We start from the raw sequence: 27,378 nt of genomic DNA, 5'->3' as shown, positions 1-27,378 counted from the left end.
TCCTTCGTCATACGAAACCGGAAGTACATTTGAGAAGTCCCTCCTTACTTCCGAAAATGTAGAATATTGGATATTCTCTGAGGAAAAAAGAAAACAAACGGCATTCGAGATAAGATAAACGTTTACAACAGATTTAATGCTTTGTTTTAAGAACAGATTCCAGAATTACAATGTATTTAAGCTTTATAAATCCACATAGTCAGTTTATCCATTTCAATGGTCGTTAAGGACGGCAAAGATATAAGATATAAAAGCAAAGTAATAGAACCGCATAAAGAAAAAAAAATATTAAAAACAACATAATAATAAAAAATAATAATGAAAAATTTTAGTTTTACAGTTTCAATAAATATATTGTTACGACTTAAAATAAATATACTAATAATATTATACTATACTAGTAATATACTATTACATATATACTAACAAAATTATACAGCACCACTATTACTTCAAAGAAAATGTAGAAATACTGTAATAAGATGCAACATTAAAAAAAAACCTTATTGGAAAATCCCAATGGAGCCCATTATTTGCTTGAAAACGCTATTTATGTTACGGGTTTTAGGCCACAAAATGAACCTAGATTTATAACGCTTACACTTATATATATATACAGTCAAACCAAAAATTATTCAGACACCTGATATAATTTTTTAGATATTTTTTAATAGTGGGTGCAGGACACTAAATGATAAAAGCGATACAAATTTGGGACCAAAAATTATTCAGACATTTTGACCTGATCATGTTTTGCTTAAGAATTTTTCTTTAATTACTAATTTGACCTTTTTATTCCACAGACTGAACAAAATTAAGCATTGCTTGGTATAATTGGTCAACAAAGTATTAATAGTTGTGTAAATATTGTCATACTAACAATTTTTTGTTGTTGACTGTAATGCATTACATACCTTTCTATCAAAGTTATCTCACATTTTCAACATTAATTTGTTTTGATACAGTTTAGCTGAGTTCTTGTCTTATTTTATTACCAATGTGATAATGTGAGAAATGTTTAAGGTGTCTGAATAAATTTTGGTTTAACTGTATATATAAATTTGCAAAAAACAAACCAAAAAAAAAAAAAAAAAAAAAAACACTTAAGACAATTTAAAAATGCAAAAATGTAACAAATGTATTTTGGAGGATGATTATTTATTTATTTATTTATTTATTTATTTATTTATTTCATGTATTGACTGTAATTTTTCAATGTCCTGTCATTTGGCATTGTGGTCCAGCAGTCGTTTTCAAACCTCATCTACTTACGAAACTTAACAGCTTATATAAATCTATAGGGCTCTGCGAATGGCACTCGGGAGTAGTATCATAGTATCCGGACTGTATCATTATATTGTCAAATGAAAGACGCCTCCTCCAGTCGATAGTTGACGTCAGGGTAGATCCCGCAACTATTGCATCGAAAGGGAATTGCGGATAGATAAAGAGGCAGAAGAGGACCATCCGTCCGTAGGAGCAGACGATCAGGTATTGCATTTATTTTAAGTTTTCCTCGAAGTCAGCGATTGAAGTGTATGAACTGATTTACATGTAGTAGCAGAATCTTCTGCAATGCCATTGCAAGCTTTCATGCATGATGTGGGCAACACATTGTAGTCCATGTTGCATATTGGAAGTCTATGTAAGAAAACGTCGATTAAAAAAATAAACATTTTATGTTTAAGTCAATTCATGTTAATGCCTCGTTGTCTGTTCCTTGAAGATTAATAGTGCAGGTGGCAACAGACTCCTGCATGCGCATCTATGCGCAGTGTCTGAATACACACACACTTATACACGAACAATATGCATGCACTGGCATAGCGCATTGCTTGTTCAATGACTCGAGATGCGGAACACTTTCAGATAGTGGTAAGGGTTTTTTTTTACATTGCATCTGTGGAACAGCTGTTTATAGTTGATTTTTCCTTGCTTTGTTGTATTTGTATTCCTTTGTTAAAAGTAATGTGGTAGTACTAAGGTATACTGATAGTATAACATGGTACTGAATGATTTTCATATTCATATTCCATAGCATGGAATTACTATGGTACATGTTAAAACGTCACGGCGTTGCAATGGTACCAGGTCCAAACATATAATAAAAGTACTTTTTGTACTTTGTTGCACAGATCTGAAAAATCTAACTTGTAGTGGACATAAGTTATGATATATTCAGTGTATGTATGAGTCCTATGGATTGCTGAATCTTGATTGTTATTTTGTCAGCTTTGGCTCGGTTCTCTGGCAATTTCTGCAAACAGAGTACAAAACTGAGCTGATGTTTTTGTTTTGTTTTTTAACAAATGGTCAGTGAAAAAAATGTGTGACCTTTGAAAAATATTGGTATGTGTTACAGAATTACAGCAATGTAACTTATCATATAACCAGTGCTTATCTATTGTAAATGTCTTTAAAAATAACAAAGAGTCAATGAATAAGAAATGACCAAATGTCCCCACAAGGATAGTAAAACCTGAAATTTTTTAACAATGTTAAAAAATTATTAAAAATAGTAAACAACGTTTATCTGAAAGTGTAACGATGCAAACATGTTTTCTGTAAGGGGTGGGTTCAGGGTTAGGGTTGGGTTAGGGGATAGACAATATCGTTTTGTCAGTATAAAAACTATAGATGTCCATGGAAAGTCCCCACAATTCACAACAACAAACATCTGTGTGTGACAAAATAAAATGATTGAAAATTATAAAAGAAAAAATATATAGGGGCTTTCTAATAAAATAAATATAATGTAAAAGTGTCATTTTTGATCAATGTATGACTTTTTTTGTTGTTAAATTTGAACAGAGTAACAGGGTTTGCACTGAAACCACCTAATAGTACTCCTACGATGTCATGATATACTATGTCATGTTGCTTATTCGAAATATCAATAAAAGTGTGACAGATAAACAGAGTAGTGGCTCCTCTGAGGAGCAATAATAAGTGTGTAAATCACATTGATCCATTTAAACTCATTAATAGTTTTGTGTAACTAGTAGGAAGTTCTTAAGGACTTGTGGAGTTTAGTACGGTCAATAGATTTTATGAATATATGTGAATATGCATTACTTCACTAAACTAGAGTTTGCCTATAAAAATTTCATCTCAAAATCTATAAATAGCTAAACTGGTAGCTGGCTTACAGTGTGCTCACGCAGTCCCTGCAGATGCTTATGTTAAATGAAATGCCTTATGCAACCGCAAACTATTGGTTTGGCCCATCTTCCCCTGCACTGAGAAGAGTAACAGGTACCGTGCGATGACAGAATTCACACATGCAGGCTTCAGTGGCAGTGTGATGTGGTAATGCACACTATTGCATTAAGATTTAATAATAGCCATGAAACTGAAAACACTCTTCTTAAATACAACCAGGTTTTTGCAACCTCTAATTTTCTATTGAACTGATACGCTTTTTTATCAGTGACTTATTTATTGACTTCTTGTGTTTTTTTAGTTCCTGAGTGGAAATCAACTATACAATGCCTTTAGGAGAGGATGAAAATGGATGGAAAAAGAAGACAACTGATATCAAGGAAAATTATGATTTCAAGGAGGTCTTGGGGACGTGAGTGTTCGATAAATTAATTGCTTGATTTACAATGAAAGTGATCAGAACTTTGTTTAGTTAATCTAGAGTTTGAGTCAAGTGATATTTTATATCTATATACTGTTATAGTTTTTAGTAATGTTTTATTTTTTAGTCATTTTTGTTGTGCTTTTGGCATCTGTATTTAAATATTATAATTTAGGGTTAATTTATTATTTCATTTTCAGTTTTTATTCATTTTCAGTCAGTAATGTGTTGCTAAAGCAATCATTTTTTCATCTATTTGTTTTTATTTTATTTCAGATTTATTTCAGTTAACAATCGTGCTTTCAATAGTTGAGTATGGAAATCATTCCACCATCAGACTGTTGAATCACACCTGCAACTACTGTTTCAACAAGTATTCTTATTCTTAATCTTCTTCTATAGCCCTGTAGATCTCCTCCATTTGTTTTAGTCAGTTGAGAATAACAATATGTCATGTTGGCATTATGAAAACAATATTCAGAGTATATTGGCACTGAGTGGCGTCAGAAACAGATCTCATCCATTTTCTGTTGGAGCAGTTGCCTCTTTTTCTCACTTTGCCGGGTGTGATTAATGACACCTCGGTGTAGCACGCAGCATGTCTTTCGTTATCCGTCAATATTGGGAATTAGTTAAATTTACATTCGCGTTTATATTACTCCCAGATGCTTTCTTACAAAACCACAACAAAATTTCAGTTTGTTTTGAAGTCATGCTTCTATTATTCATGAAGCCAGCCGTAGTAGAGGACAAGAGAGCGTTCGTCGACCCTAAGTGCACTAGCCCTTTTATGTCGCAGATATATTTATAGTGCGTAGGCAGAGTGTGTACATTTTACTGTCACGTTCGACGCATCTTGGGCGACGTGGCTGAGGACGTGAGCCAGAGAGAGGAATAAGCAGATGGACAGACCGATCTGCCATGCCGAATCTCAGCGACACTCACGCAAGATCTTTCACGAAGCACGTGAGAAGCAGGACGGCGAATGCTGGGTGGGAAGCACGTCGCCAACCTCCAAGGCACTGCTGAGGGGAAAGTCACTAGTGTTGAGCTGTGATGAAACCTTCAGACACACACACACACACAGACACATACACAAGCATATAATATTCATCAGGGGGTTGTTATGAGTGTCTCTCCCCTCCTGCGGCCAGAATGACTGCTATTTCAGATGGCATAACATAATCATTTGGGCATGCTTACTTCAGCTTGAGTTCACATGGCCAGCCTCATGTTAAATCCCCTTCTTTGAAGCCATGCATGCTATACAATCATCAGAAATACATTCTCAGCATCACTGTGGAGCAGTTGTCAGTCTTGACCTTTGTTGTACAGAAACCTCAGTCTTTTGTGTTTGACTATGAACAAAGTTTGGACCACTTTGCAGCTTATTCTGATATCTACAGTGCGCAATCACAGTTTTCTTTATTATTGTCTTGTTTAGAGGTGGATCCCTTGCTTGCAGCAAATTGCAGTGCACCCTTAGTTGAAGGATCCCACTTTTATATTTTTGTAACAGTTTTTCCAGCCGCTTGAAAGCATAAATTAAGATATTTTTGCTGAAATACGAAAACTTTCTGACCCAGCATAGACAGCAATGCAACTACCATGTTCAAGGACCAGAAAGGTAGTAAGGACATCGTTAAAATAGTCCATGTGACATCAGTCGTTAACCATAATTTTATGAAATTACAAGAGTACTTTTTGTGCACAAATAAAACAAAAATAACTACCTGAATCAACAATTTCTTCTCTTCCGTGTCTCTTCGACACGTTCACAATGTCCTTACTGCCTTTCTGGGCCTTGAACATGTCAGTTGCATTGCTGTCTATGCAGGGTTAGAAAGCTTTTGAATTTCATCAAAAATATCCTAATTTGTGTTCTGAAGATGAATGAAGGACTTACCAGTTTGGATTCATTTTTGAGTGAACTATCCCTTTAATTTCCCATTTAACCTGAATATATATGTATATATATTTTTTTTACTTTATTTACAGATGTTATGGGTTGATTTCAAACAGTATACACTGTACTGTTCAAATCAAAAGTCTGTGGTTAGTAAGATTTTTTATTTGAAAGAAATTAATACTTTCATTCAACTCATTCATTCAATTCAAAAGTCACTTTAAAGACATGTAGGCTTTTTAAAGATTTCAAATCAGTGGTTTTCTTTTGAAATTTTCTATTCATCAAAGAATCCTGAAAAAATGTTTTGCAATTTCTACAAAAATATTAAGCAGCCCAGCTGTTTTCAAAATAAATAAAAAAAGTTTTTTTTGGACTGGAGAAATGGCTGCTGAAAATTCAGTTTTACCATCACAGGAATAAATTAAAATGTAAAATCTAAATCTAAAACTGTTGTTTAACATTGTAAAAATGTTTCACAATACTACTGTTTTTACTGTATTTTTGATCAAATAAATATGATTGCATAACCAAAAATACTATCCAAGTGACCAGAAACTGTTTGGTTATGCACATTTTTCAAAATATCTTCTTTTGTGTTCAACAGTAGAAAGAAATGCATACAGGTTTGGACTCAATTAAAGGTGTGTAAATTATAACATAATTTTCATTTTTGTGTGACCCTTTAAGGTGACTTGCAACTTCAACAGCTCCAGCAAGCAGTGTGATGTCCGTCACTTCTAGCATAAACATAGTGTTACATAAATTGTTGCATTGAATTGCATGCAACAATTTATGGCAGAATGGTTTTACACAATTCGTTTCATAAATGAAACCTGTTGTACCTTGCAAACATTACTTGTTTCTTAGCAGTCTGATAAAACCTGTGCTCCTTGACTTCCATAGGTTGCATACTGTTACTGTACATGACATTTATAAATACACATACAGATAGTGAACACTCTATGAACTCTATAACTATAGTTTTATTAAAGGGGTCATCGGATGCCCATTTTCCACAAGTTGATATGATTCTTTAGGGTCTTAATGAGAAGTCTTTAACATACTTTGGTTAAAATTTCTCAGTGGTAGTGTAAAAAAACACCTGTTTTACCTTGTCAAAATCAGCCCTTTTTAAAATGAGCCGTTCTGTTGCATTTGCAATTAAATGCTAATGAGCTCTGCTCACCACGCCCCTCACTTCTGTGGGGTGACGAGCCGTAATGTTTACTTTAGCCACAAACCTTGCTAACTAGCCCATCATTAAGAAAGTAAACCCACTTCTGTTGTAGGTGAAGCTGGATCACGAATGATTTGCGTGAACAAAATCGAAAGTAACATTAATCCTCTGCATCTTCAGCAGCTCAGATGTCGGGAGTAAATGATGACTGCTATGTTCGTTACTACATCCAACAACAGAACACATCAATCGCTCAATCTGAGACATTCTTGTCTTCCCCCGAACCAGAGTCGACACAATGGCGGTCGGACTGTTCTCAGCTCACTCAGCTCATTTAGGGCGGGTCTAAGGTAAGACGGTCGGTGTGACATCATACCAACAAGGAGCTGAGAATGGCCTGATTTGAAAAAGGGGATATTACTTATAAAGATTTTAAAAAATACCACTGGGTAGATTTGTAATCATTATAGGGTGGTTGTGTACACACACATTTATGTTCAAACAACATGTAAGAGTAAGTTTTGCATTCGATGACCCCTTTAAACATCCCGCATTGGACTGGAGCAGTGCAGTTAATTGTAAATGGTACAATGGAACTATCAATGTCAATGAGCAATTTTAGTTTTGTGCTGAGAGGCACAGGCCATGCTTGTTTTCTTTTGTCGGCAAACAGTGAATTCTACAGAGAGCTGAATGAACTGAAGCAGACTGTGTAGTAGGCAAGATTGCTGCAGCTGGGACCTGTCTGCCCCATCAGCAGAAATAAACAGAGAGAAAGAGAGTCATAAATCATGGGAAAGTCCAAAACCTCAAGGAGATCTTCCTTGAGGTTTGTTCCAACAGCAGTAGTAAATATTGTGGGAAGGTAAGCCTTCTTCTGTCATTCTGTACTCTTAGACCACACACTGTATGGTCGTAAATCAAAAAGTGCTGTTTGTCAGTTCTGCACAATTAATCTCACATTAATGCAACTATAGACAGGAAATGGAACGGTTTCTCTGCATAGGCATATCTGCAACCTAGCTTTGTTTTCACGGTGTCATGCGGTTTTGACTAGTTTGCCAGTAAGGCGTTGTTCAGAGGATTTAACTGTATATGTTGACAGAAAGCCTCTTTTCTAAAGTAGATTATGGAATTGGTTTATCCGTGAGTTCTTTGAGTGGAGTCAATTGATTTATTCTGGGGAAATTGTATCTGCTCTGGCTTATCTAGCTGCGGACCTGGATTTTGATTAAAACAAGGAGGACGGTTTACAATTGGACACTAGTGTTTTTAATTTTAGCAAACTGTGTGAATTTGCTACAGTATTTTAAGAGACTGTATATCTAATTTTTAAGTAAGTAGCTATAAAAAGAGATAAGAGTTGCGTTAAGAGTTATTTGCGACTGTAAGCATTACTTGTTTTCCATATTGTAAGTTATACAGTTTATACAAATGCACACGACTGTTAACATATGGAGACTTTGTTAGGAAATGTTATGAGTAAGTGCTTAAGTCTAATATATACAAATAACACTTTGCTTATCTTGTTTCTGTAAAAAGAAGAAAGTCTGTTTTTTGTAAGGCAAGAGGTTAGTATTTTATATCTTTGTTTTTTTAGTGTTGCTGTCTGAAAACTGACATTTAGGAATCAAAATAGACTGTTTATCTTTGTGCTATTTCAAAGCTTAGAGAATTCAAACATCGCTTTGACTTTACTGTTTTGTTTTTGTTTAGTCATTCAGTGTTCATTTTATTTACAAAATGGGCAGAGAAGGTCAAAGGGGACTGGTTGCAATGATGGCAGGATGATGAGCTTTTATTTTTAGACGAAAGTTTACATTCATGCCTGTCACAGAAGTGGAATGAATGAGACTTCAGAGCTGTTTTTGTCAAGGGTCCCTTTGTTGATTTAAACTCCTAACCTTTTCAAACAAAATAAGAAAGGTGTTTTGAAAGAAGACTTTGTGTAGACTACGCTTAGTTTACGAGAAGGCCAGTTTTATTTAGCAAGTTTTGTCAGGTTGGTATGATGTCAGAGTTTTTTCTTCAGTCAGTAGTAACAGCCAAATCTAAAAGGGAATCTAAAATTACAGAAAAAGCTCCTCCGACAACCTAGCCTTTTAAGACGTCCATAAAAAAAAATAAAACAGGACCACTCATGCTGCATTTTTGTTAAATTATTAATCACAGCTTGTTAGAGTGAGTCTGTGATTCAGAGTGGGTTTTTAAATGCTTTTTTAAAAAGGGATAGCAATCAATTTTATCAACATCTGCTGAGAAAAAAAATGTATTTAATACATTTAATGTAATAAATTGAACTGATAATTTATTGTGGCAGACATGTGGCATAATAGATAAAAAGTTGAGTTGTTTCTGGGGTTAAAATAATAATGAGAGATGTCTAGTGTTCTGGCACTAAATCTTTGAATGAATGGATTATTGTTTTACAGATTATTTTCCAAATCACGTACAGGTCAGGTTAAATAAAATGCAGTGTCAGTATTACTAGAGTAACTCTACTAGATATATTTTAAAAGAATTGATTCAAACACACTTATATTAGAGAATCTTATAGCTCTTACTATAGCTAATACTATACTATAGTTAAATTACGCCATTATGCCATTTTAAGGCCCCTAATATTATTTTGGACATCTTTTACAATAGGTTTATATGCATACAAGGTCAAAAAACACTTTCATTTTCTCAAAATATCCATTTAATATCACCTCATTTTCTAGCGATTCTCAAACGATTTGTTCAAAACAGTTCAAAGATTCAGTAAACCCCTCCTTTCTGTGAGTCTGCTCTGCTCTGATTGGTCAGATAGCCCAGTCTGTTGTGATTGGTGTACCGCAGTGATTCCCAACCACGTTCCTGGAGGCCCCCCAACACTGCATGTTTTCCATGTCTCCTTAATCAAACACACCTGATTCAGATCATCAGCTCATTAGTAGAGACTTTAAGACCTGAAATGGGTGTGTCAGACAAAGGATGCAAAATGTGCAGTGTTGGGGGGCCTCCAGGAATGTGGTTGGGAACCACTGGTCTATCGCATGCGGCGTGTGTCAGAAATGATATGCCATTGCCATAGTTTTGTATTTTGAAAGCTCAATTAAAAATATAAACATCTATTATTTATCATACTTACAGTATGAGATTCAGTGAAGCCAGCTGGTCCAAATAAACTGTGTACTGAGCCATCTTTCAAGACCAAGTGTTTGGTAAATCCCACATTAAACTTTCCAAGATTAGAGAAGTAGTCATCAGTAAAATGATGCGTTTGATGGTGGGTCTAGTTGTTTAGTTGCTAATTACTAACGACTCATTCAGGCTGTTCAGAGTCGATTTTTTATTTTGGGAGACAATAACTCAATAACAATAACATCAATTTTACAACTTTGCAGATTGTTTGCATGCAAGGCAATATTGTAAATGGCATAATAGGGGCTCTTTAATATTTTAAAAATACTTGACGTACACTACCAGTCAAAAGTTTTTGAACAGTAAGATTTTTAATGTTTTTTAAAGTCTCTTCTGCTCACCAAGCCTGCATTTATTTGATCCAAAATACAGCAAAAGCAGTAATATTGTGAAATATTTTTACTATTTCAAATGTAAAACTTTCTACTTGAATATATTTTAAAATGTAATTTATTCTTGTGATCAAAGCTGAATTTTTAGCATTATTCCTCCAGTCTTTAGTCTCAAACGATCATTCAGAAATCATTCTAATATGCTGATTTGCTGTTCAAGAAACATTTGTTATTATAATTATTATCAATATTTAAAACAGTTGAGTACATTTTTTTCCATCTTAGATTAATAGAAAGATCCAAAGATCAGCATTTATCTGAAATTAAAAGCTTTTGTAACATTATACACTATACCATTCAAAAGCTTGGAGTCAGTATAATTTTTTTTTATTATTATTTAGGGGAAGAAATGATAGAAATTAATACTTTTATTTAGCAAGGATGATGATAAAGGCATTTTTAATGTTACAAAAGATTTCTATTTCAGATAAATGCCGTTCTTCTGAACTTTCTGTTCATCAAAGAAACCTGAAAAAGTTAATAATAACATAATAACATAATAAATGTTTTGGAGGAACAAATCAGAATATTAGAATGATTTCTGAAGGATCATGTGACTGGAGTAATGATGCTAAAAAATCAGCTTTGAAATCACAAGAATAAATTACACTTTAAAATAAATTCCAATAGAAAAGAGTTATTTTAAATAGTAAACATTTTTCAAAATTGTATTATTTTTGCTGTACTTTGGAACAAATAAATGTAGGCTTCTTTAAAACAATAAAATCTAAAAAAAAAAACTTTGACTGGTAGTGTATAATAAATAGTCCCTTAAATTCAGTCAAATTTGCTGTCATTCTTAAAATGCACTTACATATTAATTTATCGCTCATCCTCACATTTTCATACATATATTAAAGGAGTTTTAAATTGGGTAAAATCGTACTATCAAATATATCTATTTTAGTGCAAAGCTGCTGTTGGAAAACGATCAGCCTTGTAACATATGTAAGGCATTCCATCAGCTATATAATATGTCTCTGTGAAACAATTTTCTTATTTACAGACCCAAACACCCACACTGGCTGTCTTGTATCATTTCCTAATCTCCATTCTCTCTCCTCTCTTCCTCCTCCTTTACCCACAGGAAGCCACGGGAGGCCTTAATTACACCATGTCTCACAGCAACAGCACAGCTCTCGCTCTCTTCATTTCCTCTCGCTCTCTTTCTTTCCTTCATTCTTTCTTCCCGACCTCCTTTTTTGCCCCCCGCGCCTCCCCCTTTCCACTTAAGGCAGTCTGATAAGTCTGTGATACGAGTCCACTAGAAAGTTTGTTGACAGCTGCAGCGCTGTATGAGTTGCTCTCTCTCACTAAACAACCCTGCTGTGATCATGACTCACTAGCATGGCTTCCAGGTCATTGGAGATTTCCGTTTTATTTTTATTATCTCAACAACAGCATATCATAAGGTCCCGTTAATTGAAATCATCCTCATGGAAACAGACAGGCACGCATGCAAGGATATATTTTTAAAAATCTGTGATTTCAGAAAATTGACTGAGCCCAAATTTCCTGTTTACTGTTTTTCTTCTTTATATATGTTTTACACTTATTTTTACAGAGTTTTCAATATTAAGTCAAATTTGAATATGTTTTTTTAAGATTCTCTGAAAGTTCTTCCAATAACGTTAATAGAATGTTGGAAGTGAGGAAAAGAAATTTCCTCTACTGTCATTTATTCTTTGACTTGTTTATTTCTCTTTTCCTTAGTGGCAAATTGTATGTTTAATTGCTCCCTCTGTGATTAAGAAGGCAGTTTAGGGAGTGTGTGTTTGGGACAGCTAGATTATACATGACAGTGCTTGTTTTAACACACAGGATTTGTGTTTAAGCAAGAGAACGAGAATTAATATTTTTTGTCTACAAACCTGTGAAAGCCTGAAAAGATGCTCGAAATAGGACAAATACACACCCAGATGCCGGAACACATGGAAACATTCCTTGGATGATTAAACAGCTTGTGCTGTTTGTCTTTTTCTGGCACTACCTTTGTCCCTCTGGAGGATGCAGACGTACAGCACACCGTTTCATCTTTCCCCACCTGATGAGTTTGACCTGATGAAATATCAGCCTTTCACAATATTTTTGTTGCGCAAACAACACAGACGAAAAGCTAAAATATTCTGGAAAAGGTGTCAGCACTGTTTACTTCCCTTTTGCGTTACACAACAATCAAGATTGAATTACCACTGAAGGGAAAAATCAACTTTTTTTTGCTTTTTCCATAAGTGATGTAGAAAAACGTATGTGCATTAAAGGGATTGTTCACCCAAAAATGAAAATTCTGTCATTAATTACTTACCCTCAAGATCTTTGGAACACAAATGAAATGCAAGAGCAAAGTTGTTATTTTTTTGTTCTCTTTGTGTACAAAAAGTATTCTCGTAGCTTCAAAACATTACGGTCGAAGCGCTGATGTGACATGGACTATTTTATCGACGTCCTTACTACCTTACTGGGAATAGATTGTTGCTGTCTATGCAGGGTCAGAAAGCTCTCAGATTTCATCTGAAATATCTTAATCTGTGTTCCAAAGGTGAACGAAGGTGTGAAATGACATGAGGGTGAGTAATTAATGACAGAATTTAAATTTTTGGGTGAACTATCCCTTTAACTTTTAAAGCTATTCAGAGTTACACTAGTCCTGCTGAGTAAGAAATTAATACTTTAATTCAGCAACGATGCATTAAAATGATTAAAAGTGACAGTAACAACATTTATAGTGTTAAAAAAGATTTCTTTTTCAATAAATGTCATTTTTTGAACTTTCTATTCATCAGAGAATCCTTAAAAAAAAAGTATCACTGTTTTTATAAATATATTTGGAAATGTTATATATTTGGAAATGTTGTGGACCACAGCTGTTTTCTATAACAAGAAATGTTTCTTCAGCATATTAAAATGATTTTTGCAGGATCATGTGACACTCAAGACTGGAGTAATGATGCTGAAAATTCAGCTTTGCATCACAGGAATGAATTATGTTTTAAAATATATTATAATAGAAATGTGCTGTTTTAATAATACAGTTGAGGTCAAAAGTTTGCATCCTCCTTTTAGAATCGTTAAAAATGTTAATTATTTTACCAAAATAAGAGGGATCATACAAAATGCATGTTATTGTTTATTTAGTACTGACCTGAATAAGATGTTTCACATAAAAGATGTTTAGTCCACAAGAGAAAATAATAGTTGAATTCATAAAAATGACCCAGTTCAAAAGTTTACATACACTTGATTCTTAATACTGTGTTTTTACCTGAATAATCCACAGAGTTTTTTTTTTTTGTTTTGTTTTTTCCAGTGATAGTTGTTCATGAGTCCCTTGTTTGTCCTGAACAGTTAAACTGCTCGCAGCTCTTCAGAAAAATCCTTCAGGTCCCACAAATTCTTTGGTTTTCCAGCATGTTTGTGTATTTGAACCCTTTCCAATAATTATTGTGTAATTTTGAGATCCATCTTTTCACACTGAGGACAACTGAGGGACTCATATGCAACTATTACAGAAGGTTCAAACACTCACTGATGCTCTAGAAGGAAAAAAGAATGCATGAAGAGGTGAGGGGGTGAAAACTTTTTGAATTTGAAGATGAGGGTGAATTTAACTTATTTTGTCTTCTGGAAAACATGTAACTATCTTCTGTAGCCTCTGAAGGGCAGTATTAAATATTAAATATTTAAGCAACATAAGAAAAATGTACACATTTTCTGTTCAAAAGTTTTCACCCCTGGCTCTTTATGCATGGTTTGTCCTTCTGGAGCATCAGAGAGTGTTTGATCATTCTGTAATACATTTGGTGTATGTCTACTTTTAAAACAAAAACAGAGGTCCACAGGGGGAAGTTAAATGTCCAGTGACACTAACTCCATCTTTCCTGTCCTCCAGAGGAGCGTTCTCTGAGGTGTTCCTGGCTGAGGAGAAGAAGACCCAGCGTCTCGTGGCCATTAAATGCATCCCTAAGAAAGCATTGGAGGGGAAGGAGAACAGCATTGAGAACGAGATTGCTGTGCTACACAGGTAATAATTTACAGCATACAAAACACAGTCTAAACTGGCTTGAGAGCCATCAGATTAACCATCTAAACCAGCTGATAACCAACTTGGCCATAGGCTGGTCCAAGCTGTTAATTTTTTATACAGAAACAGGATTTATTTATCATATATGGAGAAAGCCAAGCAGAGGAAACCTGTAGTCTGCAGTGTACCTTTACCATAGTGTTTGGGACTGAACTCCTTGATTACAGGGCCAATAGCAGATGACAGCTTTGTTTGAGATCAAGCGAAACCATGTCATGATTTGTTCGCAGATATAGGACGGATGCTGCCGAGAGCTTGACTCTTTGTGAGGTAGTGTTAAGGATAATTGGCAGTCAAGATGCTGAAAGGTCTCTTCCTTTTCCTCTTAAAAGCCAGATTGCTCTTTGAGAGAAGAAAAGCTCTTGTAAATGCTATCTCTGCCATAAAAACGCACTATAGCTTTAGAAATCGTAGAAGTGTGCACCGGAAATGTCAAGAGTACTGGAGATAGTCCTATTTTTAGTGTCTCTGTTGCCAGGGCAACAGCACACACAGAGGCTGAGATGGTATGGAGGTTCCCCGCAGCAGTATTGTGAAAGACAGAAAAAAAGCATCCAAAGAGGAGGAATAGGGATAGATTTAAGAGGGCGACAGAGAGAGAGAATCCCACCACTGGTGTGAAAAACTGTAATCAAATGGAAAGCAGGAATCCAAAAGAGTGGAAGTCAAATGGAGATGGAGTGAAGTGTTATTAATGTCTGATTTAATTATAGCCGGTGTAGCTTCATAAAAGAGACTGAGAAAGTGCATTAAAAATAGAGAAGAAAGAAGGAAAGCCATCATGAATAAATCATAAAAAGGTCTTTAGAGCAATGCAACGACATCTACACACGTATCACATTTCTTTACAGCAGCACTGTTATTGTTAACACAAATGAAAATGATTAAAATTGTTTTCAGCATTGAAATAAAGCTGAAATTAGATGATAAAAAATATATATATATTATATATATATATATATATATATATACTAAAATTACTAAAACTAAAACTGAAATAAAATTTAATAAAAACTAACTGAAAAAGACAAAAACCAAATAACTAAAACATGAAATAAAATTGAACTAAAAACTGAAAACATAAAAATATTTAAAAATTACTAAAATTAAAATAACTAAAATAAAAACTGAAAGCATACAAACAAACATTCAATATATAATTTGATTTAAAAAATAAATAAATAATTGAAATAAACAGGAGAACTAAAATTACTAAAACGGAAATAAAATTACAGTTACATAGATTTATTACTAAAACAAACTAAAATTACATAAAAATAAAAGTTTTTAAAATTATTAAAACATGAACTAAAATTAAATAAAAAACCAAAAGCAAAAATAAAAATGTTACATATATATAAAACCGAAATAAAGATTTATTACTAAAACATGAACTGAAACTGAAATAAAAACTGAAAACAAAAATATATTTTAAATTACTAAAACATGAACTAAAATTAAAATAAAAACTGAAAACATAAAAATATTCTTTATACATATATATATATATATATATATATATAAATTTATTTTTCAACTAACTTAAATAAGTTGAAGTACCAAAATTACTAAAACTGAAATAAAATTAGTTACATAGATTTGTTAAAAATAAACAAAAAAGGCAAAACGCAAAATTAGTAAAATTTGAACTAAAATTAAAATAAAAACTGAAAACAAAATAAAAACATAAAAACTACATATGTGTGTGTGTGTTTGTGTGTAAATACTCAAATATAAATAAAATATATATGATCAAATATAATAATAAATACATTTATTTAAATATATACAATTTTTATACAAATAAAAAATATATAATATAAAAAATATAAAAGACAACTACATTACAATACCACTACAATAACATTGCCTTGTAGTCAAATAAATCAGCATACACACAATGTAAAATATGAATCTGCAGCCTGTGCAAGAATCTTAAGCCATTTTACTGTCCATCAGCTGAAATAATAAGTTTAATTACTCATTTCTTTTTTTTTTTTCAGAATAAAACATGAGAATATTGTTTCACTGGAGGACATCTTCGAAAGTCAGTCGCATTTGTATTTGGTCATGCAGCTGTGAGTTTTCCTCGGCATTCACACCTACATCAACAACTACAGTGACATACTTTACTGAAATGCTGGCTGATGTTAGTTTCATTTGCAGTGTCAATTAAACGCTTGTGTCATTATAGCAGAGGTGCTAATTGTAGTTTGTTTGTGTGGGACTTCACAGAGTATCGGGGGGGGAGAGCTCTTTGACAGGATTGTCGAAAAGGGCTTCTACACCGAAAGAGATGCCAGCAAACTCATTCGGCAGATTTTAGATGCGGTGAAGTATCTGCACGATATGGGCATTGTGCACAGAGACCTGAAGGTAATGCTTACATATTCTTTCCTTATAATTACACTCTGCCTTTCTAACCAGGCGTAATGTGACAAATTATTTAGCATGCAATCTTTTTTCTGTCCTTACTGAAAGCCAAATGCTGCCACGAAGGGACAAAATCACTGACAAAAGTATTTAATGTTTAACATTCAGCTGAAAATAAGACCAATGAGATTTAACAGTGAGCAGTGCTACGCAACTTGACAGAAATAGGCTGTGTTTGGAAGTGCATTCAAATTAGATTCAGCCGATATTCATTCATTGTATTTCTATGCAGCCAGAGAATCTATTATACTACAGTATGGAGGAGGACTCCAATATCATGATCAGTGACTTTGGCCTGTCTAAGATCGAGGACTCAGGAAGTGTGATGTCAACTGCCTGTGGAACACCTGGATACGTAGGTACGAATGAGGGCTGTTTTGTTTTCTGCCTTTTTCAGTCTATCTTACCATCTTTAGTAAGGGTCAGTAACGTGTCACTTTTTAGAGGCTCTCGGTCGTTTGAAATGCCGTACAGTGTCAAGCGTTCACATTTTTAAAGTGCCTCTTTGATGCTGCCCTCATTCTCTACAAAGCTCAAAAGGAAAGTGAACTAAACAGAAAAAAAGAAACGCTGAAAGCTTCTCTCTCTTGTTCGCTCTTTCAAACAGCTCCAGAGGTTTTGGCACAAAAACCATACAGTAAAGCAGTAGACTGTTGGTCTATAGGAGTGATTTCTTATATTCTGTAAGTATTTCTTGATCTTGTCATATCAGAAATATTTAGTTTGCGCATGTTTATTTATTGTCATTTACGGGTTATTTGTTTAATTATTATTATTTTTTAATTAATTCAGTTATTTTAGTTAATGGTCAATTCTCTTTTTATTTTATTGTTTGTTTATTTTAAATTTTTATAGGAATTAATTTGTTTATTTTATTATTTGTATTATGGAAATTAATTTATTTATCCAATTATTTATTTATCATAAATATCATTAGAATGCATTTAATTATTTTTTTTTATTTATGGTCAATTCTTATAATAGTAAATACTACACTATAAATAATGTAATTAAAAATTTGGGGTCATTTTTATAAATTCAACTATTATTTTCTCTTGTGGACTATATGTAATACTATGTATAAAACTATGTTATTATAAAACTATAACACTGCCTTATAGGTAAATAAATCAACATACACACAATATAAAATATGAATCTTCAGTTATAGTCAATCAATCAATCATTTTATTTATTTATTTATCATAAATATAATTAGAATGTATTTAATTGTTTTTTTTATGGTCAATTCTCATTTTTTAGTATTTGATTGATTATTATTTGTATTTCTAGGAATTTATTTTATTTAATTTGTTAAATTTATTGGACTATTTGTATTTATGGTCAATCCTCATTTATTTATTTATTTATTTATTTATTATTGTACTTTCTCATTCTTTCTTTTTTTCATTCAGAGTAGTTATATATGTATATATATGTATGTTTCAACAAATCAATTTAAATCAGTATTTCTTATCCATTTATTTGTTTATGGTTAATATTTATAGGAATTTATTTAATATTCTTTAGCTTTTTATTAATTAAATTGTTTTTGTTTATGGTCAATCCTTCAATTATTCATTTATTTATTTTTTATTTATTTGTCATAAATATTATTTGAATTTATTTATTTATTTTTATTTTTATGTTATTATTTGATTGTTTGTTTATAGTCAGTTCTTACAGGAATTTTATTAGTTGAATTTATTTAATTATTTGTATTTATTATCACTCCTCTTTTTCTTTCTTTCTTTCCTTCATCTGAAAATAGTTTGATATGTATAATGTTTCAACATAAATCAAATTCAGTCTAAATTAGTATTTCTTATCCATTTATGTGTTTGTTTATGGTCAATATTGAAAGGAATTTATTTTATTTAGTTTTTGTATTTATTAAATTATTGGTATTTATGGAAAAAGTTTTCAAATATTTATGTATTTCTTCCTTCCTTCATTCCAAATTATAGTCAAATATTTATAATGAATAAATATAAATCAATATTTGAATTTAAATCATTATTTATTTATTTGTTTGTTTGTTTACAATAAGCCAAATAATAAGAGGCTTAATTTACAGTCAGTTGGTTGTTATTACAAAGCTATGTCTTTTGCAGCTTATGTGGCTACCCTCCGTTTTACGATGAAAATGATGCCAAGCTGTTTGAACAGATTCTCAAAGCAGAGTATGAGTTTGACTCTCCGTACTGGGACGACATCTCTGACTCAGGTAGATCTTTAATAATCATAATCTGATCATAATGCAGTACCATAACTCAGAGATGTTCTTGATACAAATGACTGCACTGATTGAGCTCAACAGCAGGTTTTTAAACATAAAAATACTGTTAGTGAAGTAACAATGTTGAGCTGAGTTCATTTTTTTGCAATTTGAGACAGTGCAGACAGTAAAGAAAAACTCTCAAAACTACTGTTAAGATCAGTTCTGGGAATTTCTGTTTTCTTAATGCTTGAATATTGTCTGACAAACATATTGTTGATCACATCCCATCCCAGCCAAGGATTTCATCAGTCACCTGATGGAGAAAGATCCATGTCTGAGATACACATGTGAACAGGCTTTACAGCACCCATGGTAGGATTAGCTAAAAATATGTGTTATTTATCTATGAACATAATATCCTTTTCCTCTTTTCAACAAAATTTCATTAGTAACTAATCCCATCCATCTCTAATTTTGAAGGATTTCTGGAGACACGGCTCTAGATAGGAACATTCATGAGTCCGTCAGCGCTCAGATCAAGAAGAACTTTGCCAAAAGTAAATGGAAGGTGAGAATCCCACCACATTATCCTTATTGTGTTTTTTTCCACATCTTGCATTTGTGAGGCCAATTTTTATAATCACCTTATTATAATAAAAACCATATGTGACCACATGGGTCCACAAAAGCAGTCATAAAGGTGCATTTTTTAAAATTGAGATTCATACATCATCTGAAAGCTGAATAAATAAGCTTTCCATTAATCAATTAATGTGGTTTGATAGGACACTATTTGGCCGAGATCTATTTGACAACTATTTGAAAATCTGTAATCTGAGGGTGCAAAAAAAAAATCTAAATATTAAGAAAATCGCCTTTGCCCCGCCCACACATGCTCAGTGGTTAAGGGACATCATGTCCTGTCTAGACCTCGAAAAGATCCGCTATTCAGTGTGCGACTCGAAAAAGAAGTTCGAGAAGGTGTGGGGACCTTTTCTGGAATACTTTGAGAACCTTAAGTCAAATTGAAGTACCTTCACCTTTTGTTTATCCTGCTTCCCTGTCCATCTCGGTCAGTTACAGAGTCAATATCAGCTAATGTCTTAACTTGTCTCCCTCTACTCACTTATTTTTCTATCTATCTAGCCCTGTTTGCTTACCTGTCTTACTTTTTTTTTTTTTTTTTCTTTCTTTGTAAAGAATTTACACTTGACTTCCAGCAGCTCTCTAGAATACTCCAGGAATAATACTCTTTGGGAACTATGGTCTGTGTGTGTGGCTAGTGGGGAGGGAGGGATGTTTATGTTGGATTACTATGGAAAATGTACAATGTTTGAACATACCGTATGTATGAGGGGATAAAATTGCAAAATTCAATAAAAATATCTGAGACAAAAAAGAAAATCGCCTTTAAAGTTGTCCAAGTAAAGTTCTTAGCAATGCATATTACTAATCAAAAATTAAGTTTTGGTATCTTTACGGTAGGAAATTTACAAAATATCTTCATGGAACATGATCTTTACTTAATATCCTAATCATTTTTGGCATAAAAGGAAAATCAATCAATTTGACCCATACAATATATTTTTGGCTACTGCTACAAATATACTGTGCTACTTACTACTGGTTTTGTGGGCCAGGGTCACATATGATGTCTTTAATGTCAAATTACTTTAATTCATATTTTAAAATGTTGTCAATGACAATGGACTTTTTAAACATGTTATATCTAAATTATACATGTAAAAAACAGGAGCTCACAGCGCTGCAATATCATAACAAAAATCATTATTGTAGATTATTGCTCTATATATTGTAATAATGATTATTAATATCAATACAGAAAACAGTATAAACAGTATATTTTTGTTTCGTTTTGGGCATGTAATTTTCCAGCTTCACAGACAAATATGTTGGTCCATGACGTTAGCCAAGTCTAGCAGAAGTTATGCAAAAACTCCTGTCATAATCACTTAACTACGAAACTAATATTTTATTTACACCGTATCTGCACTGTGTTGTTTATGATGAGGGAATTCGCATGTGCACTCATCAGCAGCTCCAGCGTTTTCAGTGCTGACTAATCTAAGTGCTTCTGATTGGCCAATACATTCCTAAGTTAAACAGAAACGATTTGATTGGTTATAAGGCTCAATGCTGCACAAAACAGTGCGTAAAAAGCAATCTGATGCAGCGTGAGTGAATCTAAATGTAATTCCGAAATTGACACTTTTCACATTACATTTTAATCTTGACAGCCATAATACCTTGTTTAATTGTGCAGTGGTGTTTTTGCCTCTTTGTCTTGAAAATATAGGGCATTTTTGTTCATTTTGGTGGCATTTTTGCCACAAGCCCTTGTTAATTTCCAACCCTGCTGTATATGTTTCATATCAAAAGTAACACAAAGCTTCGTAAAAATAAGAATAATTAAAATCGCTGTCACTGCAGGGTGTGGTGTTGAACATGAAAAGTTACGCAGTCTCATCTGTTCATCTGTTCTTTTCAAAATAAATGCATAAGCCTATACATTGTCCTATATCGTAGATTCATAATTAAAAATAAAAATGTGAACAAAAATATAAGCAATTTATAGTAATTGTGTTATTTTAATTAAAATATGAAAATTAAAATGATGGGTAATAATAGATTATGACGGAATTTTTACAACCCTGTCCGTAAAAATGACGGACAATGTTAAAGTCTAGCGCAACCTCTGAGAGAGAGAGATTCTAGACCTGTAAGATTTCCTCATTAATCTCACAGAATTGTTCCCAAAGATGCCTGTAAAGTTGTTTTTGAGGCACGTTATTTCTTGTTCTTGTCCTTGTAGCAAGCATTCAATGCGACAGCAGTGGTGAGACACATGCGGAGACTGCAGCTGAGCACCAGCCTAGAGGGGCCGAGCCAAATCACCACCACCAGCCCCTACCACAGACACCTGCTCCTGCCTGCCAAAGAGCTCGACCAGGAAGAGGACGAAGACGAGGACGAGGATGATAACAGTAAGTCTGAGAACATTCTTGAATGAAAGTCACATAATATCCATTCTAAATAGAATGCAGGAACTATCAGGTCTCAGCTTTAGTGCATACAGCCCATTAAGGAAACACAAGCAGAGGAGTTTGTGACTTTTTTTTTGTTGCATAAAAATAGCAAGCACCATAGCGTGTATTAAAGGAGAAGTCCACTTCCAGAACAACAATTTACAAATAATTTACTCACCCCCTTGTCATTCAAGATGTTCATGTCTTTCTGTCTTTAGTCGTAAAGAAATTATGGTTTTTGAGGAAAGCATTTCAGGATTTTTCTGCATATAATGGACTTCATTGGTGCCCCGAATTTGAACTTCAGAAATGCAGTTTAAATGGAGCTTCAAAGGGCTCTAAACGATCCCAGCCAAGGAAGAAGGGTCTTATCTAGTGAAATGATTGGTCATTGTTTTCGAAAAATAAAAATTTGTATACTTTTTAAGCACAAAAGCTTGTGTAGCACAGGCTCTGGGATGCGGGTTCTTGAACGATTTGTTCATTTTGAACGAATCTTTAATGTGACTGCATTTAAACTACATTTTGGAAGTTCAAAATCGGGGCACCAATGAAGTCCATTATATGGAGAAAAATCCTGAAATGCTTTCCTCAAAAACATAATTTCTTCACGACTGAAAACAGAAAGACATGAACATCTTGGATGACAATGGGGTGAGTAAAATATTTGTGAATTGTTGTTCTGGAAGTGGACTTGAACCTAAAGGTTAACACTGAATTTTAAAGGGGTCATCGGATGATAGGATTCTTTAGGGTCTTAATGAAAAGTCTATAATATACTTTGGTTAAAAATTCTCAATGGTAGTGTAAAACAACACCCTTTTTACCTTGCCAAAATCAGCTCTGCAAAAATCATCCCATTCTGGTCAAGGCTGCTTTAAATGCAAATGAGCTCTGCTCGCCCCGCCCTCTCTTCTCTCTGTGGAGTGACGAGCCTGTTTACTTTAGCCATGTTTAGCCGCTAAACTTGCTAACTAGCACATTATTAGGAAAGACGATCGCAAAGATTCATAAAAAATCCCTTATACTCACTTCTGCTGTAAATGAAGCTGGATCATGAATGATTCACTCCAGAACCACCGCCTCGGGCAGCCACAGTCATCCGTTCCTTCATGCTGCCAGACCTCAGGAACGGACGACTGTGGCATAATCTGGGGATGGGGGAGCTTGGGGAATGTCATATGTAGGCAAAATTTTATTTGGAAGCGTAAAACACCCAAATGCAACTTTCTAAAGAAAAACATCCAAACTTCAGCAGTTTCTTTTTAAGTACACAGTAAAAACCTCCAATTGTTGCTTGCGATTTTCTTAACATTTTGGAAATTCATTAATTCTTAAAGAAAACAAAAGGAAAATTGGGACTTTAAATTAGCTAGACTAAAACTTCTCACAGAAGTTCTCCTGTTTATAAAGATATATAGCATTTGATGCTGACTGCTGGAATAGGTCTGAAAAAACAAAGTGCAGCCGTGTCAGGTGTCCCAGAAAATGTTGTAGGTCTTTAAGGGTTAATTATTCACCCTCATGTCATTCCAAACCCGTAAGACGTTCGTTCATCTTCGGAACACAAATTATGATATTTTTGATGAAATCTGAGAGCTTTCTGACCCTGCATATACAGCAAGGTAACAACCACATTCTCATTCACATTCCCTATTCTATGTACTAGAAGATTCTGTTGCTGTTTATTTTCACTTAAATTTTTACGTTTAGGTTCCCCGAGTGCGGACGGGCGTCGTGGCAGTGCCGATCGGGACAGTCTCAGAAGCTGTACTTACTGCTGCCGACCAACCAGCAGGATCTGAAGCGGAGCTCTGAGCCCAGCAGAACCTAGAGGAACCCAGTGGGACCCACACATGCACGTCCACCGCACCAGTCTGACCCGGAACACAGAGCTTTCCCGGGAACGTGCACTAGATGGCGCTAGTGCAGCTGGCGGGACACCAGAGGAGAGCGTCATTGTTCCAGACATTCAGACTTGGGTATATCATTGACAGATACGTAACTTCTCTATCATTTGATTTCGTCTGATTAATTTTTCTATACCCCAACCAAAGACAAAAATATATTTAAGTTATATGTTTATGTAAGGTTTAATTATTTTTTCATTTTCTTATCTTGTTTTTTTTTTAAAGAAAACGTTCAGATCTGTTCCCCGTAGCAATTTGGACTTTCTCGGAAAGCCGCTAGTTATACAATGTCTTAATAAATATTAATGTCTTAATAAGCCCCACTTGCTCAGGCGATGAATTCATGAGGAAACAAGATAGTCGTATCATCTTTAAGACATTTTTACGCCTTAATCCATTGTGGTTTTGTTTCGTAAGGTCTGTTGGATAGAGTTGTCCATGTTGATTTTGTGATCTGGTTCAGACTGGTACAAAACTGCGTATAAAGTCAGAGCAGAAGTATTTACAAACATGACCTTGTTGTAGGTATAAACCTGGACCAAACAGGGGTTAAGAGATTTTAGCCACAGTCCAGATGCTTTTTTTACACCCAGATTAAATGCAATACCTAAATAATCTCCACATTCAATAAAGATTTCTAGTTTTAGATTTATGGGGCAAAAGCAGTCTGTAGCACAGTTCCAAAACCTACATTTAAAAATTATATTTAGGCCTTAATTTAAGATGTATGTATTTGAATTGTGTATAAAATATTCATATAGCATTAACAAACTCGTAACTGCATGTAATGCATATTTGTCAATCATGCATTCATGAAAGAAGTAAGATTTCTGTAATAATACTAATAAACTAAATGTATTCTAAATACACAATAACCAGTTTAGATATTTATCATCAATAAATCCAATTTGTTTCAATCTAAATATTGCTTGTTCTACAGCTAGCCATATTTTAACCATGTTCACACTTTATTGTGACTGAATAAATTTAATTGTTTGTTAACAGATATATGCGAATTCTAAGCAATTTGAATAAATGCATTTTGAAAATATGATTTTTTAAATACAATTCCATAGATGCAAATAGTTAATAATAAACTATGCCATGCTTTTTTTTCAGAAATCTAGCCATTTTTTTACATTTATGACTGACAATAACCAGGTTTATATATTTATCATTAATAAATCCAAATAGTTTCAATCTAATGCATTTTACTAATTAAATATTGCTTGTTCTACAGCTAGCCATATTTTAACCATGTTCATACTTTATTTTACTGAATAAATTGTTTGCACAATTAACAGATTTGTGCTAATTCTAAGCAATCTGAATATATGCATTTTAAAAGTATGATTATTTAATTGCGTAGATGCAAATAGTTAATAATAAACTATGCCATTGTTTTCTTTTTTTTCAGAAATCTAAACAGTGTCATTTATTTATGACTGACAATAAGCAAGGTTATATATTTATCATTAATAAATCCAATTAGTTTCGATCTAATGCATTTTACTAATTAAATATTTTAACCATGTTCATACTTTATTTTACTGAATAAATTGAATTGTTTGCACAGTTAACAGATTTATGCTAATTCTAAGCAATCTGAATAAATGCATTTTGAAAATATGATTTAAATAAAATTCCATGGATGCATATAGTTAATAATAAACTATATCATATTTTTTTTTCAGAAATTGAACCAATTTCAGTTATTTATGACTGACAAATATGCGTCACATTAAGTTTATTAGTTTATTTACACTAAATCTGTAATCCAAATGGATGGTAATAAACACAATTCAAATACATAAATCTTAAATCTAAGCCTAAGTTTAGTAAGAAGGAATCTGATGCACATTCCTTGTCCAAAATGTAGGTCTTTTAAAACACCTCACTTTGGTCAAAAATCTAAGGTAGATTGATCGCATAATGCAGTGCAACAAGCTCAGTAAATATATTTTATTAAATATTAAAAAGGATGAATAAAAACACTTACTATTTTAGCCAATATTTGTGAGAGCTATGTGGATTTATGCTTTTTAGAATATGCTGCCATCAAATTCTGTTGCAATCAGTTGTGAGTGGAGTGTTGTAGAGTTTCAGAGTCACTTACGAGATTCTGTTTAGGATTAGGATTCAGGTTTTGGAACAGATGTTGATGAACTACTTTTTGTCACAACAGTGATTAAGTTCTGCAACCGAAATGATTTATCTGTCCATGATTATGTTGTGCATGTCGTGTGAGCTGATTGGTTGTTTGGGTCGCTGGCCATAATCTGTACTGTTCTCCTGTGCAGAAGACGTCTAATGTTTGCATGACCTCGTAAAAAATATGTTTACAAGAGCGATGATCAAAATATAAAATATACATAAACATGTTCATATCTTTACTACAATACTAATCGCAAAATAAGACAGACTATTGCTGTCACAAGTCATTGTGAGACTGGAGGCACAAAATATTTTGACACTTAATCTGTTTCTTTTCTATTAAAACATAAATGTTGATTTAACATTATCTTAAGAACTCAATACTGGCCTTACTGTAAAACTGGATTAATATAAAAAGAGCAATGCAAGAACATTTTTCACCTTGTTCATCAGTATATCATATCTGTGCCAATTTGAGCACATTACTTACTTGAAGCCAACAATAATATAAATAAAATGTATTTGTTTTGCTAATGGACCCCTTATGTTCGTTTTGACTCTCAGTCTGATATAGCTGTATTTATCATTTATTTGCATAAAGTACATTTCTAGTTTGTCAAAACAGTGTTGTCATTATTTTCAATGTAAAATGCTTTTATTTTCATTTAATTCAAAAAAATTCTAAAATATGAAGTACATGCATAAATAATTAAAATATTTACTTTTAGAACAGCGTCAAACCCAAGTGCAATCATTGATGTAATTAGTATAAAAATGCAACAGTCTAATGAGCAGTTCAGCAATCAGTTCATTATGGTAATTATGCAAACTGCCTCAGAAGGGCTGATTAAACATCACGAGGAGTCATCTTTGACTTACTCTGGCTTTGAAAAGTACTATAGGAATGAAGTTACACCCCTGTCGGGTAGTTGATTCCTCCCTTGCTCAATTTGTTTTTCACATGGAAGTGCACACGCTTCGGAAAGCGAAGAGGAGACACAAATACAGTATGTGTATTATACATAAAGATGATGTATACATATATTGTATATCTTTTTTGTAAAAGCTACAAATGTATGGATGCAATGCATCATGTGTTATCGATGGAGTTATGACGAGCCAATGATTTGTACCCTTAAAGATATACAGGTAGTAGCACGTTATGAATAAACACTCCTTGTCTATGCATTGTGTGTTCAGTAAAATCTTTGTGTACAGTGCAAATAAAGTTCACATCAGAGTGCTATGCAAAGGCAGACTGTGGTTGGTACTTTCAGATTATATA

General features: G+C 33.4%; 1 protein-coding gene across 1 annotated transcript; it reads left to right on the top strand.

Annotated features, from left to right (window-relative positions):
* The first annotated feature begins 1,300 nt into the window (after nucleotides 1-1,300).
* On the top strand, nucleotides 1,301-27,279 carry camk1a (calcium/calmodulin-dependent protein kinase Ia). Its single transcript, XM_051112946.1, has 12 exons — nucleotides 1,301-1,491; nucleotides 3,464-3,574; nucleotides 14,137-14,268; nucleotides 16,332-16,406; nucleotides 16,566-16,704; nucleotides 16,994-17,120; nucleotides 17,369-17,444; nucleotides 18,876-18,988; nucleotides 19,276-19,354; nucleotides 19,463-19,550; nucleotides 21,816-21,987; nucleotides 23,743-27,279. Exons 2-12 carry the CDS (start codon nucleotides 3,489-3,491, stop codon nucleotides 23,832-23,834), a joined length of 1,179 nt encoding a protein of 392 aa, XP_050968903.1. The 5' UTR covers nucleotides 1,301-1,491; nucleotides 3,464-3,488; the 3' UTR covers nucleotides 23,835-27,279.
* Nucleotides 27,280-27,378: the final 99 nt, after the last annotated feature.

The sequence above is a fragment of the Labeo rohita genome, chromosome 6 (assembly GCF_022985175.1).
Source record: "Labeo rohita strain BAU-BD-2019 chromosome 6, IGBB_LRoh.1.0, whole genome shotgun sequence".
Taxonomy (NCBI): Eukaryota; Metazoa; Chordata; class Actinopteri; order Cypriniformes; family Cyprinidae; genus Labeo; species Labeo rohita.
The sequence above is the reverse complement of the archived record's forward strand: the minus strand, read 5'-3'. Positions and strand labels throughout refer to the sequence as shown.